The following is a 22,304-nucleotide window of genomic DNA, read 5'->3' as shown; positions in this document are numbered from 1 at the left end:
TGGGGAAGCCTTATTTCATTTAAACTCTGTGTTAAATAAATTTCAAGGCAATTGTAAATAAATACTTTGAATAAACAATTGCCCTATCTGCTCTTAATAATCAGAGGATTATTGAATAAAGACCTTTCTATTGTTAACTTCTTTCAAGAAATTTTGATCTGTGATCTTTAAATTCTCATTCTCTATCTCCCCCCCACCTTCGCTGAGAAGAGATTTGTATTTTTATTGTCATAGGAAAAAAAATCAAAGGTGAGGAAATCCTTCTCTGCAACTCTAGAATCTAAGAGAATTGCCTGTAAGCCAAATTGGTAGAGACATAGGAGAAATAAATCCACACTCAATTGTCATTACTTTTGGTATTGCTTTTTTAAAAGCAGACTGATTTTTTTTTTTTTGTATCAGAATGACTTTCAAATATAACCCCCCAGGCCACCAAGACAATAACAAAACAAAATATATGAAGTCTAAGAGCAACTGTTTCAAACTTCCTTCCTTCCCTGCCCTGCCCTTCACAAAGCTAGGTAATTATTAAGTTTCTGAGCCAAGATTTGAACTCAAGTCCTCCTGACTCCAAGGCTGGCCCATTGCTCTATCCATTGTGTCTCCTAGCTGCCCCCATTTTGGACTATTTTTCAGCAATATTCTGTACCTAGAGCACCCACCATTCTTCTTGGAGGAAGATGTTCATTATCTTTTGTTTGAAAGTGATGATTTATCACTTACATTCCATAAATACACACACACACACACACACACACACACACAGAGTACTCCTGGTTCTGCTTCACTTGACATATATTTAAATAAATCTTTCCATTTTACTCTTAATTCCTTATATATTTTTTAGTAATTATTGTACAGTAATCTTCCATTACATCAATGTATCCCAGTTTATTCAATCATTCCTCTATCTAGGGGCACTTACTTTGATTTCAGTTTTTTGCTATAATGAAAAAGTGCTAATAGTGGAATGGCTGGGTTAAAGTCTTAAGAACAGTTTAGTTACTTTTCTCATATAATTCCAAATTGTTATCCAGATGTTAGATTGATTAATAAGCTTTCTGTAACCTCTCTAATACTGATGCTTTCTGGGTTTTTTTTTTTGCTATTTCTGCATTTTATCAATTAGTAGGAACATTTATAAGATTATAAATTCCTTTTCATTTCTTAAAGTTTGTAGATAATTGAATCAAAATTATGAGAATATAAAGTCATTCCCAATTGATAAATGGCCAGTGGATATGAACAGATGGTTTCAGATGAAGAAATTAAGCTATCTATAGTCATATGAAAAAATGTTCTAAAATCATTAGAAAAATGCAAATTAAAACAACTCTTAAGTACCACCACCTCACATCTGTTAGATTGACTAATATGAGAGAAAATAAAAGTGATAAATATTGGAGAGGATGTGGGAAAACTGGGACATTAATGCACTGTGGTAGAGTTGTGAGCTGATCCAGCCAGTCTGGAGAGCAACTTGAAACCATGCATAACGGGTAATAAAATTGCTTACCTTTTGATCCAGCCATACCACTAGTAGTTCTGTATCCCAAAGAAATCAGAAAAAGGGGAAAAGACCCACACGTCTAAAAATATTCATGCAGCTCTTTTTGTTTTGGCAAAGAATTGGAAATTGAGGGAGTGCTGGGGAATGGCTGAACAAATTGTGGCATTTGAATGTGTTGGAACACTATTCTGTAAGAAATCATGAGCAGGTGAGTTTCAGGAAAACCTGGAAAGACTTAAACATGACTTGATGCCCAGTGTAGAACCAGGAGAACATTGTACACATTAACAACAATGATGAACTGTGATAGGCTTAGCTGCTCTCAGCGTTCATGATCAGACAGTTCTAAAAGACTTGTGATAGAAAATGCCATCCACAATCAGAGAAAAAGCTATGGAGTCAGAATGCAGATCAAAGTATAGTATTTTCAGTTTTTAAATTTGTTTTTTTTTTCTGTCATGCACTTTTCCTTTTATTCTGATTTTTCTTTCACAACATGACTAAATATGGGAATATTAAACATGATTGTATACATATAACCCATATCAGAATAACTTGCTGTCATAGGGAGGTAGAAAAATGTGGAACTCAAAATCTTACAAAATAAGAACACTGAAAACAATCTTTACATGTAATGAGAAAAATAAAAAAAAAAGATTAGAAGACCATAGGCATGAATTGTTTTTTTTCTCATTTGTCTCCCAACATTTATCAGCATTCTTGGTATATAGGAGACACAATAAATATATATTCATTATTAAGTGTTTTATATGTTCTAAGTGTTAGGGATACAAAGAAAGGCAAAAAAGGAATCTTGATCTCAAGAAGCTCACAGTCTAATGGGAGAGACAATAGGCAAACAGCTATGTACAAACAAGATATAGTCAGGATAAATTGAAGAAATCCCAGTGAAGGCTCTACCCTAACTTACAATGGGGAGCAGGAAAGACTTCTGACAGAATTGGATTTCCAGTAGATATTTTAAACTCAATAAGTCCAAAATTGAACTCATCTTTCTCTCTCAATTCTCTCCCCTCCTTTCTTGCCTATTATTTCAGAGGGCAACATCATCCACCTAGTCTCTTAGGCTCACCATCTAGGTGTTATCCTTATTATCTCTCATCTTCCATATGCAACCTGTTTCCAGAGTCTGTCAGTTTTGCCTTCATAACATCTCTCTAATATGATGCCTCTATTCTGACACTGCTACCACTATAGTGCATCACCACCTCACACTGGTGCCATTAGAGTATCCCAGTGGTTGGTCAACCTGCCTTAAATTTATCCTCACTACAATCCAGCTTCCATTCGCTCTCCAAAGTGATTTTCCTAAAGTACAGGTCCAACCATGTCTCCTTTTATTCAGTAAAGTCCAATAGTTCCCCATCTCCATCAGGAGAACATTTTTTTGTGATAATGGGCTTTTTTTTTTAGATGCCAGGGAAAGCCAGCAAATAAGGAGAGTTTGAGTATGAGGGAAGGACAGTCAGTCCAAGAGCTTAAAGAGTTGGAGAGATTGGTTGGAGTCAAGTGGAATGGTTGGTCTTGGCAAAGAAAAAGACCAATCTCTTTCTCAAATTGGGATAGAGGTTTTTAGAATAGATGTAGATGTAGAGATTTTGAGATATGTAGTGGGAAGAAAAATGGATCTTACAACAAATGATCTCTTTTTCAATTAAAAAAAGGCAAGGTCCTCTGCAAAGTGAAAGGTTGGAGGAAGAGACATGAGATAGGGTTTTTTAAAATTAATTTTTATTAAAGATATTATTTGAAGTTTTACAATCCCCCCATCTTACTCCCCCCCCCCCCCCCCACGGAAAGCAATCTGTAAGTCTTTACTTTGTTTCCATGTTGTACCTTGATCCAAATTGCGTGTGATGAGAGAGAAATCATATCCTTAGAGAAGAGACAAGAATTCTAAGAGGTAACAAGATCAGACAATAAGATAACTGTTTTTTTCTAAATTAAGGGAATAGTCCTTGAACTTTGTTCAAACTCCACAACTCCTTAACTAGATACAGATGGCATTCTCCTTTGCGGACAGCACCAAATTGCTCCCAATTGTTGCACTGATGGAATGAGCAAGTCCTTCAAGGTTGTACATCACTCCCATGTTGCTGTTAGGGTGTACAGTGTTTTTCCTGGTTCTGCTCATCTCACTGAGCATCAGTTAATGCAAATCTCTCCAGGCTTCCCTGAAATCCCGTCCCTCCTGGTTTCTAATAGAACCATAATACTATTGTTCTTAAAGTCCATGTTCTTAAATGTCCATGACATACATATACTACAGTTTGCTAAGCCATTCCCCAATTGAAGGACATTTACTTGATTTCCAATTCTTTGCCACCACAAACAGGGCTGCTATAAATATTTTTGTACAAGTTATGTTTTTACCCTTTTTCTTCATCTCTTCAGGATATAGACCCAGTAGTGGTATTGCTGGGTCAAAGGGTATGCACATTTTTGTTGCCCTTCGGGCGTAGTTCCAAATAGCTTTCCAGAAAGGTTGGATGAGTTCACAGCTCCACCAACAATGTAATAGTGTCCCAGATTTCCCACATCCCTTCCAACAATGATCATTATCCTTTCTGGTCATATTGGCCAATCTGAGAGGTGTGAGGTGGCACCTCAGAGAAGCTTTAATTTGTATTTCTCTAATAATTAATGATTTAGAGCATTTTTTCATATGGCTATGAATTGCTATGATCTCATCTGTAAATTGCCTTTGCACATCCTTTGACCATTTGCAATTGGGGAATGGCTTTTTGTTTTAAAAATATGACTCAGTTCTCTGTATACTTTAGAAATGAGTCCTTTATCAGAATCATTAGTTGTAAAGATTGTTTCCCAATTTACTACATTTCTTTTGATCCTTGGTTACAGTGATTTTGAGATAGGGGTTTTAATGAGAGAAGTAAAAATTTAAAATAGCCTCTGGGTAGCATAGGGAAAGATTCCCTCAGGTAATATTTGAAGTTTTGTTGCCTTAAAAGCCTAATTGTAATCAGATAAATTTCTTCTAGACTCCATTTGGAGTTGCATGAATTCTGTTCATATTCTGCAGTTTTGTAAAAGTATGAAATTAATTTATAAGGATAACCTGAATGGCAAGGGATGAGTAATGATAGAATAAGAAAGAGTTGAAAAAATATAATTAAATGTTTTAACTTGAAGGTCAGGACTGTGGAAATGTAATTAACAGGGGTAAAGGATGGTTTGCAGTGAAGATAAAAAATAGGTTTAGGAGTGAAAAATGTGTGTGTGTGTAATTTTTCCAAGCATTTGGTATCTTCCCTCATATATGTATGTATGTATATGTGGATATATATCCACATATATATAATATCTATATATTAATTTTTCTGCTTGGGAATTTTAGCTATAGTCCTAAAATGAGTTACAGGAAGGTAAAGAAATCGTTCAGACCTTTGATACTTTGTATTCAAAATTAATGAATTAATGTGTATAAAGTCCTTTGAACTCTTCAGAGTTCTGCCCTTGAAGGCAGAGACTTCTCATGTTAGCATCAACTGGAAGACAAATTAATTCAAATATTGCCTTAAACATTCTGTAGCTATTTTACCCCAGGAGATTCACTAAGCTGAGAACCTCAGCATCCTCATCTGTGAAATGGGGATAATAATATCTGCTTATTTCACAAAGTTATTTGAAATATCAAATGAGAATAATATTTGTTGTATTTTACAAAATTTAAGTATGTAAAATTTGTTGTTTTTTTTATCACATAACGGAAGAAAACATACATTAGTATTTGTTACATTCAGGACTATGTGTTAAGTATTTTACAAATACTATCATTTGATCTTAAGTTACAAAAGTCTGGGCACAAAATGAGGAATGATCCTTGAATGATGATTGCCTTTGTACCTTCTTTTGGAATACCCCTTTCTATAGCTTCTGTTTTCTCAAATTTTTTCGATGCTCTTCCCATTTTGCAGTTTTTTAATTACTTGAGTAACAAAATCTTCTGATCTTCTAAGAGCCTTTTAGGTATAGCTAATTGAAATGCCTTTTGCAAATAAGATTGCATAGTCTTTGGCTGCAAAGAAATAGCAAATCAGCGATGTGCTTGAAGTAAAGTGTGTCCACCATTGGTAGAATAACATTAAATAAGTCAAAGAAGTGTTATAGAGCTAATATGAATTACATAGACACAGAAAAAGCAAAGTCAAAGGCTCAGGCAGTCCATGACAAGCTTTTTTTCCCTTTTGAGGGACTTTTAGTAGCCCCATATCTCTAAGCTTAGTGCTTAATGGTTTAAAATTTTTTCTATCAGGGATAATTTTTCTGTGGTCAGTTAGGACCCTATATTTTAAAACTTTTAAAAACATTTTCTTGTATTATTACTGTGGTAGATTCATTTGTGAAACTTAAAAGCAGCCCTACCATTTGGAGAGATTTATTCTTGTATCATTTTTTTTTCCTCCGGATTTGCTGGAACACCATCATGTTCGTGTTCTGAAGGTTAATACCTAAAGTCAGTCAGACAGAAGCCAAGTACTGCAAGGTTTCCAAGATTAGGACTGATTCCCTTCACAGAAATAAATGATTCCTGCCATGTTCAGTGATTTCGTGCAGCACTCCACACGGCTGAGTGAGTGCCTCAGTACTGTAGTCCTTACATGCTGTACATACTGATGACACTCTGTGTTAACTTGATTGACTGAACAGTATACTAGAGAGGACGCACCTGCAAGACAAGTGCAGGCATATATATTTTTATCCTGGTTTCGAAACATTTATTTTACATTTATTTTACTCGGAAGTCATAGTTTCAGATTCCAGGGGTCCTCATGTTGTGCTGCAAAGGTAGAACAAACCTTTTAAGTGTTGCTTTGTTGTCAGAATTGCTTTGAAAATGATCTCAGCTCATCCCCTTTTCCCAAAGCCTGATTTTATGCTTTTGAAGAAAATGACATGAAGGTGACTATTAGCAAGCTTGACAAATTAGTAACTGTGTAAAATTTGGATCTCTTAAGAGATTTCATTTAATGATAGTCAGATGCCTCATTTAATTCACTTAAAAGAAATAATTTTGGTTATATTTTTATGTTGTGTTTTATTATCATGTTTTTATAGGCTTTGAGACAGCAGCAGAAAAGAAGAAATGGAGTCTCAATGATGGTAAACAAGACTGTTCCTCGTGTTGTTTTGACACCATTAAAGGTGTCTGATGAGCAGTCGGATTCACCTTCAGGTAAAATAAGTGATTGTATGCTGGATCAGTTTTCAGAGAGCATTCCTTAGAAATACTAGTAATGGCATTTGAAATCTGGAATTGCTGGAAATCAATGGATACTATTTTTTCTTGGAGGTTTGGTTTATTTTTTTTTAATCCCTTCTTGTTGATCATGCAACTCAAGCTAGTTGTACTAACCCCATCTTTTAAAAATTAGGTGCAGATAGTACATAATAAATTGATTTTTGCAAGCAGAAGCAAGTGTCAGTGAATGTGAAATGATGCTGATAGTTTGTTAGTTTTTTTTTTTTTTTTTGCCTGACCGTTTGGATGTTGCACTTTAACAGTGGGCCACATACTGATGTGTAATGCTATCAAAAACAACTCTTTTGTGGGTGTGAATTTGTGTGCCAGTCTTCTGTTGTAAAACTAGGGATCCTTTTATTATTTTTTTATTTTCTGATACTTTTTAACACAGCAACTCTGACTTTTTCTTTTGGTTTATAATTGATTTGTTTGCATAAAAAATCTTTAGAGATGTTACTGTGTTTATTATATACTTTATATTTGTATTTTTCAGAAATACCTTATTGCAAAAGTTATTTGGAAAGATGTGTTCTCTCTTTCTAATACTTTTGAATACAACCTCATACTGTTTATGTTTTATTTTAAAAAGTGCTTTTTTAGGACTCATCCTCAAGCTATAAAATTAGTGAATTTATCTTTTGACCAGACTTAATAGGCCACCAATTTTTGCCTTAATTGATTTACTTTACTATTATATTTACTAGATATAGGGTTAGAAGAATCAACTTATGATAACAAAAGATATTATCTCTTAGTAAAGACAAAGGAAATAGTAATACTTGAGTTGTTCTAAAAAATTTATCTTTCCTTTTCAAAATGGGAATACGAATGAGGACAATAGTTGTAGAACTATTTTCTTTTTTTAGGATCTGAGTCTAAAAATGGTGAAGCTGACAGTTCAGATAAAGAAATGAAACATGGGCAAAAATCTCCCACTGGAAAACAAACAAGTCAGCACTTAAAACGATTGAAAAAGTCTGGTTTAGGTGAGTATATCAGTGGACTATTTATGGTCTCTTACATTTCTTATTCTTATTAAATGATATTATGGGTTATCCATAAATAATTCTTAAAATATTTAATGCTACCAAGTTGACCAAATTTCTTACATGGTATCTAAAACAAAACCTAGGGTACATTGGTGGGGGGGAAATGTGATCTAATTTTATTTTCTATATTTGTGAATGACAGTTCTCTTTGAATATAAAATTAATGGATAAAATAGGTACTAAAGAGAGTTTCATAATGGTGTTCATTAAAGTGATCTCTTCTTCCAAATGGTGATTTCATTGAGGAAGATTTTGTGGCATTTGGGCTTTCATTTGATTGAAATGCAGTTGTTAACTTGGAAAAAAGTGAACTTTCAGGAAATAAGTATAGAGGTATACATTGTGATAAGGTTCTGTATTAAAACTCTGTTTAGCTATGGTGTCTTTCTCAAAGTCATTCTGTGTTAGTTACTTGACAAATAGTTTCAAATTTCTGAGAAGTTCATGAGTTGTAGGATTTGTGGATCTTGTAGATTAGTATTATCTTATGAAGTCTTCCTTCATCACATTTTTTTAGCTGAAACCCAAGTTGTGCTATTTAGAAGGAAAGAAAAAAGAGGCAATGAAAGTATATTATGTTAAAGCTTTGTTACATCATATGCCATGTCATGGCATGATATAAAAGTTATATCATGTCATTAGATTGTAGATTAAGGGCTGCTCACAGACTCTGATCCCACTTTGATTGACCTAGGAATTTTGACTTGATGTGTTTCCAGTCTGGGTTGGTTTGTCCCGTCTTTGGCAACTTGGGGGCTCCCTTCCTACCATGTTAAGGTTGTGCTTACTGCAAACACTCAATCATCTTAACCCACTGCAACTTAGAATTTATGTGCTCAAGAGGTTCACTGGTCTCAATCTCCTTAATAGTAGAGACTACAAGCATATGCCCCCATGCCCAGTATTTATTTTAAAAGGACAGGAACAAAATGCCTTCTGACCTAGTCCTTTTTTTGTCTTGCTGTAGGAACCAGATCAAGTGATTGATTTCTTTCTTAGTGTTTTCATCTGTAAGGAAAAAGAAAACATGTTTATGCTTACTTGGGTTGCTGTAGTTTGTTATCAGACAATATGAAGATAATTAGGATATTTTTATCATCCCGTACTAGGAAAAGACTATCTTTCAACTACATTCAGCAATTTATTTTGGGAAAAAGTAATCTAGAAGTTTTAGTGGACAGCAAAACTAATAGTTAATGTGTAGGGGAAGTCTTTAAAGAATAATGAATTGGATAGTCCTGCTCTACTTCTGCCTGTTTAGAACACATATGGCATATTGAATTTGGTTGCTGGTATTACAGTTTAGCAAGGACATTCATAAACTAGAGAGTGAGCATTCAGAGCTTGGCAGCCAAGCTGGGAAAAGTCCTTTACTCCATGCTGAATGAGACTTGGCTGAATCATGACAGACATGATAACTGTCTTTAAGTGTTTGAAGTATTGCCCTTGAGAAAGAGGAAGAAGATTATTTCTGTTTAGCCACAAAAGGCAGAACCAAAGGATGATTATGATTTGTAGAGAGCAATTTTAGGCTTGATGTCTTCTTAACAATTAGTGCTGTCTAAAAAAGCAATGGGTTACTTTAAGATGTTGTGGTTCCTCTTGTTTGAGATCTTCAGGCAGAAGTTAAATATCTACTTCCTAAGTATGATGAAATGAGGATTATTTGGGATATGTATTGGACTTCATTATTATTATTGATGTCCCTTCACACTCTAAATTTCTGTGATTCTGTGACTCATCTTAATCTGAGAGAATTTAATTTATCATAAATTTTGTTAACCTAAAACATTCTTATCAGATTGCTTGTCAGTATAAAAAAAAATCTAAAAGACTCATATTCTGAGAGAAGCTAGTGGTGGTAAAGTTAAACCATGAGTTTGGTATCATGTAGCAGCATCTGGTTAGAGGTACAACAGGTGCCTCTAGATACTATATTTAGCTTTAGATGTCAAAGTAAGACAACAGCATGGTCTGAGAATGCATGTCTACCTGGCCAAAGGAGAAAAAATTTATAACAGCATATCTAAGTAGCTGCTGATACTCTCAAGAGGGAAAGAAAAGTGGGGGCAGCTAGGCGGCACAGTGGATTAAGCACTGGCCCTGGAGTCAGGAGTACCTGGGTTCAAATCCAGCTTCAGACACTTAATAATTACCTAGCTGTGTGGCCTTGGGCAAGCCACTTAACCCCATTTGCCTTGCAAAAAAAAAGTCTAAAAAAAAGAGGGAAAGAAAGGCAAAGGGTGATTGAAAGTAGGTCTCTTGGATTTATACTGTAAAGAATCTAGGTGTTGATTTAAGTACATAGGAAATAAACAGAGAAACAAACATTCAGCAATCAGAGATGGGGGGGTGATGGTAGCCACTATCTATTAAGGGGGACTGTATTAGTGAGACTTTGGATCTGTTGGGACCTTAGAATACAGTCTTAGAAGTTTGAAATATTTATGAAATGGAATGATATTCAGTACCAGATCAAATGTGTTATATTTATTTGTGGAATGTACACATTGTTATGATTAAAATAGGGATCAGCAGGCTACCTATTTGGAGAAGTATCCTGGCAGGTTCCTACTTTCATTTATTCCTTTGCTCACCAAACTTAGTTTTTTAAAAAAATTTTTGTTAATTTTTAGTTAAATTTTTATATTTTTAATTAAAAATTAATTTTCTTTCTCTTTAAAAAGGCATGTGAAAGTTGGAGTTACCTTATAACAAATATCCATAGTCAAGCAAAAAAAATTACATTTTACATGTCCAAAAATGTGATCTCATTTATTGTCACTTTGTCAAGAAGTTAGTAACATTTATCTTCTGTCCTCTGGATCAAAGTTTTTTCAGAGTTGTTTGTTTTTACATTGGTTTCATAGAATAGTGGTTTTTATGGTTCTACTGACTTTATTCTCCTTTTATCAGTCCACCATTAGATAGATGATCAATTCCTGAGAAATCTATTTACAAATGCATTAGATCCTGACATAAACCAGAAATATCAATTTATTCATTTAAAAGTGTGTGTGTGTGTGTGTGTGTGTGTGTGTTTAAGAGACTGTATATTTATGTTTGCCATCTTATTCAATATCATGGAGCTGGAAAATTGAATTGTTAAAACATCCAGAGGTGGGAGAACCTGAAGAACTGTTCCTATATTATGGAGTTCATTTTTTATAGTGTCTATATACTTGTTTATAGCGTCTGTATACTTAAGTGTATATACTTACATTTATTAGAAATATTGTGAATTTGTAAGTTTAAAGTTGGAAACGACCTTGGGAAGCCTCGTATACCACCTGTTCATCTAATATATGAGGAAATTGAAACCTAGAGAATGAGTTGACTTGTGCGAGATCACGCAGATAGTAACAAATTTGGTTCTCTGACTACAAATCCATCCCTCTTTCCCCCTATCTTGTGCTATTTTTCCTTTAAACAAGCACTACATTTACACAAAATAAATTTTTGCTAACATTCCTTTCAAAGTATCAGTGGCCAACTTATGTCACTAGAATATTTATGAAAACAAGTTAAAATTTTAAGATGACTACTTATGTTGATTAAATTTAAATTTATTGAAAACAGAAGGAAAGCCTAAAAGAATAACATAATTTGACCAGCTTTGAAAAGTACCAGTTGAACTAATTATATACTTAAATGAAATGCAAGTTATATTAAGCAGAAATCTTTAGTCTCTCCCTCTGTGCCCCCCTTCCTCCCAAATGATTTCTTCATTTTGGGAGTCCCCTGAACCTCTTGCAGAAATTCAGGAATAGCTGGAGTTCATTTTCAAATGCTCTTTTAAGGCAGGTTTCCCTGTGAACTTTGCTGTCATCCCTGTTTAGTTTATTCTTATTTAAGTGTAGCCTTTTTTCTAACCTGGTCTCATAATTTGCAGAGCACTTTCCTTTGGAGGCCTGATGTCCTACTGATCGTGTGTATACTAGAAACCTTTCTAACTAGGGGTTGTGTCTTGAGCAATGGAATTGTATACTTTTTTACCCTTTCATGGAATTTTATGCATTTCAGGGGCCTAATGAATATGTATTGAATGAATGAAATCATACCAAGCATAGTGAAATGAATAATGAATTGTTCATTACCTCCCTACACTCATCTAGTATTTAATATTCATTTTAGGAATTTTTATTTTCTATTTTTTTTAACTAAAGAAAGTGAGAAATAGTGACTACAAAGCAGGCTATGAAGCTAGTAAGACTGGGTTCAGGTTCCATCTTTGACATGAGCTTCCTCTTTACAATTTAGGGAGTTCCTTAGGTGACTTCCCTAAATTGGTGAAATTACTGGTCCAGTCTCTCTTTATATAACTCAGTACAGGATCATATTTCTTGCAATGATTCCAGATGGGAATCCATATTTGGTGTGTCCATCTTGGTCTGAAATAACATTCTTAAAATTAAATCTAGTCTCTATTGTCCCTTATCCTGATGAACTGAATATTTTTTTCTTGTATATTTATCTCATTATGGGACTTCTAGGATAACATGCCTCACTGATGGATAATGATAACTTTGCTACCATATTGCTATCTAAAGTTTTCTTCAGTGGAAGCATTTATGTTCAGAAATTCATTTTATTCCAATTGCAAGAGTCAGCTGGGTGCTAGGAGTCTCATTGTTATTGTAAAAAAGAGAAGTGGACATTCAACCTAAGGATGACATCAACCTTTCTTGCCCTTTTATATTCTCTACTATGCTTGATAGCATGGATTAACACTTGAGAAGCATAATGAAATTTGATAATCATTTAAAGCTATGGAAATTTGAGCATGCCACCACTCTCTCTGTAGATATAATTATGAAAATAATTTGAGAAATGTCTTAGAAATGTATTGTGTTAACTTGTAGATGTGTCAGATATAAAGAAAGATATTGATTGGACATCTGCTTTGAATTGTTTTCTTGGGGGTGGTAATTGTGGGTTTATACTGGACCACGTATATTCTTTCTCTTCATCTCTGTTGCTGTTGCCAGTGGTACATTTACTAGTTATTGGTTGGGTAGATTTATAAACTCAGATCACAAAACAGTTTCTCTTTTCAGGTAGTTTTAGAAACTCAGATCACAAAAAATATTTTCTCTTTGCAGAGATAAAAGATTTGATTTGGAATTGACTCTACAATCTCAGCCATATACCAAATACCTTTGCCAATTTCATATTAGTACATTGATCAACCAGTTGTGCTTTTTATTTGATAATAGAACAATACAGACCTTACCATAAATCTTGGACTCTATCTCATTTTCTTGCCAAGAGTGGAATGAGATGCATCTCACCTCATTAGTATTCTCATGTTATGCAATGGAAGGATTATTGGAAAATTCTTTTACAAAGGATTGCTATCTTTCACCTATAGGATCCTAGATGTAGTGCTCTAAGAGATCTCATGAATCATCCAGTCCAACCTTGCACTTTACAAATAGAAAATCTGAATCTCTAGGGGATAACTGATCTGCCCAAGATCACAGAGGCAGAATTTTAAATCAGAGTCAGAGGTGGAACTTGAACCTTGGGCTTGTGGTTCCAGTCAGTGCCTTTTCCTTAATACTGAACTGATATCCATCAGCAAGGTGGTACACAAGTCACTTAATTCTTTTTGTCTCCCAAATTTCATTATCGGGAGAAGAAAATGGCAAACCACTCCAGCATCTTTGCCAAGAAAAGCAAATGAAAGAATCAGATACTGCTGAAATGATTGAACAATAACTATACTGTTGAGAGATGAGGACTAGATCTCTGGTTTCTTTGGTTTTGGGAAATCTCAAATGAGGAAACTACTCCCAGTGCAGGTTGGCATCTCCTCTACAACTTGTATTTTGAGAGAGTTGCCTAACTGAAAGATTAATAAACAAATGGCAAAATTATTATGTTGGCAAACAATAGGGTAATTATTGGTAAATAATAGGATAATTTCTGTGAAATGGACAAACTGCAGGTTTAGGGAATACAACTAATTCATTATTGGTGGAGTTAAGAACTGGTCTAACTATTCTGGAGAGCAATTTGGGACTGTGCCCAAAAGAATATCAAACTGTTGCATATGCATGCTTTATGATTCAACAATATGACTACTAGGTCTGTATCCCAAAGAGAGCATAAAAGAAGGGAGGAAAGACCCACATGTGTAAGAATATTCTAGCCTCTTTTTTGTTGTAATAAAGATTTGGAAATTGAGGACTCCCCATCAACTGGGGAAATGACTGAACAAGTTGTGATATATAAATGTGATGGAGTACAACTGTGCTGTAAGAAATTATGAGTGGCCAACCTTCACAAAAACTTAGAAAGACTTAAGTGAACTGATGCTAAGTAAAGTGAGTAGAACCAGGAAAACATTGTACACACTCACAGCAACATTGTGATTTGATCTACTATGATGACACAGCTCCTCCCAGCAATTTAGTGATCAAGACCATCAGGACCTTAAAGGCCATCCACATGCAGAGAAAAAACTATGGAATCTGAATCAAACCAGAACATTATCTTCACTTTTAAATATTGTTTTTGGGTTTTTCCATGATTATTTTCCCCCTTTTGTTCTAATTATTCCTTCACATGATTGTACATACATAACTTAAAAAAGATTACTTGCTGTCATGGGGAGGGGGGAGAGCAGGGAAGGAAGCAGAAAATTGTTGAACTCAGTCTTATAAATATCAATGTTGAAAATTATCTTTACATATAATTGGGAAAAATAAAATAATATATGTATTAAAAATAATAAAATAAAACTTTTATTATAGGGGACAAATCAGGGAGCAAGTGGAAGAGATAGGGTAATATAAAAATATAGCAATACCAATCTATTTAAAATAAAAAATTAGTAATTTGATGCAGAACAAATAGTAAAAGTTCTGTTGACACTTCTTCACATCACAATGCTTTAGTCTTCCATCTTTTGCTTAATTGGGAAGTATGATACTGGTTTTTAGTTTTCTTTCAGACCATTGAGAGAGAGAGTATGTATATGCAGGCAAATTCTTATATATGGAAAGAAATTGAAGTGCCATCTATAACCTAATGTGCTAACTGGTTCAAATTGTATGCTAAATAATGAAGTTCTATGGCAAAAGAACCAATGTATAAGTTTTTGTAACACTTCTTCAACAGGAAGTTTCTACCTTAATATATGTTATAGGAATATGTTTGAGGGTTTTTTTTTAACTTGGACTGGAAAGTTTAAAAAACAATCTTTGATCTTAACAAAATATCCCATTTGTTGAACTCATTGCTTACAAATTGGAATAGTAGCTTACATAGATAGTAAAATATCAGACACTTAAAATTCTTTTTTTTTAAACATTTTCTTTATTTTCCCAACTACATGCAACAGTAGTTTTCAGTGATGATTTTTTGCAAGGTTTTGAGTTTTACATTTTTCATCCCTCTTTCTTTTCCCTGCCCCCACCCCTGCCAGTTATCTTATGTATTTTTTCCTCCCAATTTGATTTTATATATATATATATCGCCTAATACATAAGATAACTTTTTAAAATTGAAGATAGTAAGCTTGGTCTGCATTTAGCTCCACAGTTCCTTTTCTATTTTTTTTTATCATGAGTCTTGTAGAATTCTTTCTGATTATTGAACTGCTGAGGTGAACAAGTCCATCTTAGCTGATCATCACTCTATGTTGCTATTAATTTTTATAATGTTGACATTTTAGATTCTATGTATGAATAATGAAGCCTCTAATCCATCTCTTTTAGAGTTATCTAATCTTTAATATTTCCATATATTGAAAATTTTTTTGTGGAAAAAATTTTGTTCTTAATAGATTGGATATTCTTTGAGGGCAGGCCCTATTTGTCTATCTTTGTTATTTTAGCTTCCATCCTAGCACTTATCAGGGAAGTACATCAGCATTTGACTTATGATTTCACTGTATATGAAAATCCAAGGTGTGAAACCTTCTCTGAAACTTGTGGTCTTTGAATCTACTGAGGGATGTCAACAAATTATGTCAGAGGTAGGACTTAAACTCAGCTCTTCTCAGCTCCCAAGGCAAATCCTATCCATTTTTAATCTACATACCTTTACAAGCATTTATTAGATGCTCAATATGTACTTGTGTAATAAATGAATGAACTCTGGGAAGAATATCTAATATTGCCCTTTCCATAGTCTTTCTAGACTCTAACTCAGAACTTTCATATCTGTTAAAACTTTATCTGTTATTTCCATATTAATATTTAAGCCCTGAAAATTTTCTGAAGTTTGTGAACTCTAGCTAACTTATTTTTGGATTGAGTTATCTTTATTTTATAATATAGTATAATATAACATAACAATATAGTATCAGTAGAGTAATCAGCTCATCAAGAGAGTTGTAGTTTTTTCAGTATATTTGGCTGTGAGATAAAGATGGAATAATATAGAACAATTAAAAATATAGTGAAGGAACAAACATTGAGCCATAAAGCTAATCCTCTGAGATGTTATAGTCATAGATGTAAAAAGACAAGCTTCAGATATTCAGAAGAGTATAAGAACTCATATCATTTCAACTTAGTGGAAATGGTTCTCTCTTTATAAAAGGATTTTTGGTACTGTGTCCTTTAACTAAAGTATAATATTAGATGTTGTTCAGTGGGAGGTTTTTCAATGGGCTTTTCCACCAACCTGATTTTTGGTAAATGTTTTAAAATCCAAATTTCCAAATGGTATTCTACAAAGGGATTTCCATTTAGTCTACCATACTTTAAACCTCTGCTTTCATGACTCCAAAGTCATGTATAGTATATAAGAGACAGTATAGTAAATTTAGGAGAAGTAGGAAGAGTGGGAGGCAATCAGAGTTAACGACTTGACCAGGATCACACAACTAGTAAATGTCTGAGGTCAAATTCTAAGACTGGTACTTTCTCTATCCCCCTCTACCACCTAGCTGCTCCATCAGTACAACAATTTGATAAGCTACTGGGATATAGAAACTTTATTTGGTTGTCTGAACCATGATGACAATTTGAGTTAAAAAAATTTATGAGTGATTCTTAATGAAAGATGGTCCAAATAAAATAGTCAAAGGAAAACATATAAAGGAAGAAGCTATTAAATTCCCCTCTTCAAATATCAGCATTTTAAATAAGGATTGGAACTTAACTGTCTTGCCAAAATGATGTATAATTCAGCCCATACATCAATAAAGTTGTACTTGTTGCTTGTTTACCACAGGACACTTGAAATGGACCAAAGCTGAGGATATTGACATAGAAACACCAGGATCTATTCTTGTGAACACTAACCTGAGGGCGTTAATAAACAAACACACTTTTGCTTCCTTACCTCAACATTTCCAACAGTACCTCCTGCTTTTGCTACCGGAAGTAGATAGGCAGGTAAGTAGAAGTTTTAGGCTTTGGTTTTTCAAATTGAAGTTATGTTAACAAGAAAATCTAGAATTATTATTTAGGATAATCCCCTTTGAAATAATTAGAATCATTTTATTCAATGTTATTTCTTAGTTTAATCTATAAAATAATAATGATTTTAAATTTCAATAATGAGCCAGTTATGTCTTAAAATATAGTACATTGTGTAATAAAAATCAGTAAAAGCAAAGTTATTTGACAGAGAAAATCAAGCATTCCTTTCCATTATCAAATAAATCTTTGAAGTAGCTACATCTCTGCCCTGAGGGAATATTGAGTGAAGCATTAAAAAATCTTCTTCTAAGAAAATATGTAAATGTTTTTATTCTCATACTCTCATTAAAAAGCATTTAAAATTTATCGTTTCATACCCTAAGCATATCAGAATAGATTAGGATTTACTATTAGCTAAATACTTCAACAACTCTTTTTCTGTTTTTTCTTTTTGACTAGCCATAATGTTTGAGTTCTAAATATTGAAAAGATTCTAAAATAAGTTTGTTAGATAATGTTAGATAATAAGAGTTATCTCTTTAAGAACATTTCTTTTAAAAAATTTAGGATCATGATCACAGAATCTTATTTAGATTGTGGAAACTTTTGTCCCCCAAGAAGGGACATTTTAAAATTAAATCTGCCCTTAAGTAATTAAACAGTTGTTCATAGGCATTATAATCTATTTTTTTCCCTTAAACACTAACATAAGATATAATATATAATCATCTTGCAAACATAAATACATAAATGAAAATAACATTCTTTTAATTTTTGTCTTTGAGTTTTTTTCTTAGTTTGGACTTAATAGTTGATGACGTACTCTAATTTTTATTCCCAGCATTTAAAGTCTTTAATATTCTAATATCTTCTCATTTCTTTTGTAGGAACTACCTTGAGAAAAATATTATTTTAACTTCATATGTGTTTAGTGATGTTACAAACTCCTAGAAAAAAGGGCAGATGTTTACCCAAATATTTTGTTGAACAAGAAGGAAAATAGGATATATATATGTTCAGTCTGTTCGAAACTGTAGAAGATCCCAGGTCATGTACGTTAAAAAGCAACAGCAGTAGCTACCAGCATGAGTTTGAGATAGGATTATGAAAACAAAGAAAAAGAATCGAAGTCAGGGGTCACCCAGAGGAGCTGGGGATTTCTTGCTGAGATGGTGTTTCATTCATTCAGATAATAAATAAATCTTAACTACCTGGAGTACTTGTTGCTTGTATTTAATCTGGAGTAGTTCTGTGCAGATCTTCTAGGGTATGCTTTGTAGCTTTAAGTTTTCTTACAATATGTTTGACAGACTCTTTTTACTCCCCCATTAGCTTCTAGAATTTGTACTTCCATAAATTGTACCTGTGTAGAGGTCTTTCATGACCTTTTTAATGGATGACTTTTGGAGAAACAAATGTCAACTTAAGTGGAATCTTATTTAGGTTTTTATTACTTTTCCAAATGGCACTTCAATGATGAATAGTGTGTTGTCAGTTCAGTCATATACATCATTTTTCAGGAATGTACATCTTTGCTTTCTGGGATGCTGTACTAGAAAAGTGAGAAGTTTCTTATATATACTACCCCCATTCCTGATACAGACTCTCACCAAAACCTTCTTAATTTGCCCATTCTCTTTTATCTCCCCTCCAAAAAAACAAAAACCCTACAACATTCTAAGTCCATTCTAATTAATCTCTATTTTAAATTCATGTTTTGAACATTTGAGTAAGTTAGCTGCCTATCTGCTGAATGCTTTGTTCCATAGCCTCTTTCAAATCCTATCAAGCTTTGTGATGTTGAGGATTTTGTACTTAGTCATAATGCACATAATTCTGACTGTGGAGAATACCATTAAAATAAAAATGGAACATTTACACAGTTCCCTTTGCGAAGAATTTTGGATTAGAAAAATTAATGCATTTGCCAAGCATTTTATAGCATATGAGTACATGATTTATTGATTTTTGATGGCTCTGTTGGCAACACTGTGAGTATTTAAAGAAGTCGCACAGCCTTTATAAATGCAAATGGAAGACGACATTCAATTTTTCCCCCCTGAGCAGAAGTAGCTCATATATTTGCAATAACTCAGACTTTGTGCGAAGATTGTTTTATGTACTGCCTATATTGATTTTAAGAATTATGCCATTATTTTTATTCCACAGTTAGTATGTGTAATGAAATATCCACTTACCCAACAAATCACAGTAATTTCATAAGATTAAAGATAAGAAAATAATTCTTAAACCTTTAACCAAAAGTAAAAGTTCACTTGTGTTGCAATTATTTTAATAAGCCTGGCGTTTCAACTTTTTCTTCACTCTGGAAATTATATCCAGATATTCCTATTTATTTTTCCCTTCTCATAAGCTGTAAAATTATTGAAGATAGCAAATGAATCTTTATATTTTATTGAACATTTAATAATGGATTCTTGTTGTCTAATAATTTATAACATTTGTCTAAAAATATCCAACACTTAATACTGTTCCATGTTTTATAGATGAATAATAGATAACATCTCCCCTGCTTCCTGCCTTAGGCCTTAGTAGTAAGGGAAAAGGATGAAAACTCTCAGGCAATGGGCCAGTCATTTCAATATAAATACTTACCATACTTGCTTCCTTTTAACATTAAAAGGGTGATCCTAAAAAGTCAAAAAGGTTTGCTTGTTTTTTAAATAAACCTGGTGTTGAAAATTTGTATTATCTGAGGACCAGGCTAACCATGATCTGAGAGACTCATCTTAGAGGGCTGATTATCAGGTAATGATTTGGGGTTTAGGGACCATAACAACTCATAAAGACAGTTAATAAGGCACAATTATTTTGTTCATTTTTTGTGCATACATATTTTTAATATTCTTATGTTATTCCATCTATATAATATAAGCTCCTTGAAAGCCAGGAAAATTTCACTTTTTCTTTGAATCTGAAGTTCTAGCATAATGCCTGGAACATATGAAGTGACTAGTAAATGTTTAGTGATTGATCAGTGTCTTGACCTATATTGCCAGGTTATATTTTTATCAATTAAATAATGGACTGCTGAATTTTTTCATATGCTCTTTGTATACTTAGTAATTTTTATATTTATATAATAGTAAAGGTAAAATCAGAATATTAGTTCCAGTACCTCTAAAGAACAAAGACCTAGGTAACCTTATTTGGAGAAAGAACAGAGTAGGAAATAGAGCATGAGAGCATAGACTCCAGAGGTAACTTTGCAAATTTTACCACCACCTCTGTTAACTTGACTATGTCACTTAATGTTCTTGGATTTTAGTTTCTTTAGCTGTAGTAGGAAGAATTTAGACTAGATGTACTTTTAATACTTCAAACTTACAATTGTAGATCTATGATCTTGTAAGACATTTCATTTATTCCTTCATCTGGTTGTAGAACAAGATCTTTTAATAAAGACAATTCTAATGCCAAAAAAAACAAAGATAATTTTAAATGTTAAACTTGTAAATACCTAATCATCCCTTACTGTAGTTAGAAGGTAAGCTTGAGGGAATGGGGTGGTTTTTGTTTTGTTTTGTTTTGTCTTTATGTACTGAGGTCCTAGCCAAGTTGGTGCTAAATTAAATACATATGTTCATTGAGTGGAATTCCCCAAATTGTTATTCATCTATCACTGCCAACTCATGGTTAGGTTCTACAAATAAACAATGTTTCATGACTTCAGTAGAAACATTTTAGACATATTGCTATAATAAACATTGACCTTTCTTCTTAAACATTAGTTTCATAGATTCTACAGTGACTACTTACTACTTTCTTCTTACAGAAATTAGTGAAGACTTTGTCATTTAGAAGGTAAAGCTCGAGACCAACTAGTTTTACTGATTCATGTTTTTCCACATTAAAGACTGCAATCTAGGAGTCCTAGCTGAAATACTAGGATTTGATTTTTAAAAATTTTCTTCCCCCCCCTCACCCCCCACAGTTAATAGTATCACATTCTTCCTCCTGTTTAGAGAAGGATCCTTTGCTTCTTTGCTTACTTAGTAATTACAGAAAGGTCTTGTCACAACAGCCCACATTCCCACAGCCCTATCTTAGAATAACAAAGTGAGCTAGCTTGGACCAGAGAATTCCCTAGCTGAATTACTTTTTCTGTTGTAGTGACAGTTTATAGATGTTTACTGTTCTTTCCATAACCAATACCTGGAAGGGGCTTTATTTTTCTGTTTGGACTAGGATTGTGCTGTGCTACTATTTTAAAATTTTGGGGTGTTCACAACAGATAAAGACCTTTTGCTATTCAAAAAACTCTACTTTCATTGCTATAATGAAATTGCTATAAGTAAATTTTGTATCATTTAATTGCTTTTTTATCTATTGGTTTCTCACCTCTATTTCAATTTGTTTCTTGTTCCCTCTAATTTGTTCTATTTTACTTATATTTATTTCTCTTTCTTGGACATTTAAATATATGTCTATTCAGGGTTACTAGGCTTAAATTTTTTCTTTGGTAGGAGTTGCCTTTTGATTTTATATCACACTAATGTTTTCCAGTTTGATATTCCACTCTCTCTTGCTACTTAACGTTTCTGTAGTAAACCTTTCTTTTTTAAAGGGAAAAAAAAATAATACAATGACCATGCCTGATAGCATCTGTGGCATTCTAACCATATTCTCTCACCTTACCAACCAAAGGAAGTACTTTTCTTTTTTCTCTTCTGGGATCAAAGGTAATCACTATAGTTATGCAAATGTTCATATTTGTTAAATTTTTTTTACCTATATGGTCATCATTCTATGAATTATTCTAGTTCTGTTCATTTTATCCTTCATTCATTTGTAGTACTACTAATGCTATAGTTGTAGTACTACTAGTGCTATTAGTACTAGTACTGCTAGCATTCACATAGTGCTTTCTATTGACTAAGCATTGTTAAGTACTTTATAATTATTATCCCATTTGATTCTTATGATAATCCTATCATGAGATATTCCCATTTTAAAGAAAAGGAAGCAGGCAAAAAAATAGTTTAATGAACTTCTCAGGGTCACACAACCACTAACCTAAGGTTGGATTTGAACTTGGTGCTTCTTAACTCCAGGCC

At 33.3% G+C, this 22,304-nt stretch overlaps 1 protein-coding gene across 2 annotated transcripts in view; it reads left to right on the top strand.

Annotated features, from left to right (window-relative positions):
• Positions 1–22,304, top strand: part of ASXL3 (ASXL transcriptional regulator 3) — a 261,137-nt gene that overhangs the window by 174,692 nt on the left and 64,141 nt on the right. For both annotated transcript variants that reach the window (XM_074206270.1, XM_074206271.1), the window contains exons 6-8: positions 6,611–6,728; positions 7,664–7,783; positions 17,036–17,199. In XM_074206270.1, the coding sequence (XP_074062371.1) occupies positions 6,611–6,728; positions 7,664–7,783; positions 17,036–17,199 (402 nt within the window). The remainder of the gene's footprint in view (positions 1–6,610; positions 6,729–7,663; positions 7,784–17,035; positions 17,200–22,304) is intronic.

Source organism: Macrotis lagotis, chromosome X (assembly GCF_037893015.1).
Source record: "Macrotis lagotis isolate mMagLag1 chromosome X, bilby.v1.9.chrom.fasta, whole genome shotgun sequence".
Taxonomy (NCBI): domain Eukaryota; kingdom Metazoa; phylum Chordata; class Mammalia; order Peramelemorphia; family Peramelidae; genus Macrotis; species Macrotis lagotis.
Note: the sequence above shows the minus strand (reverse complement) of the source record. Positions and strands in the feature narration are given on the sequence as shown.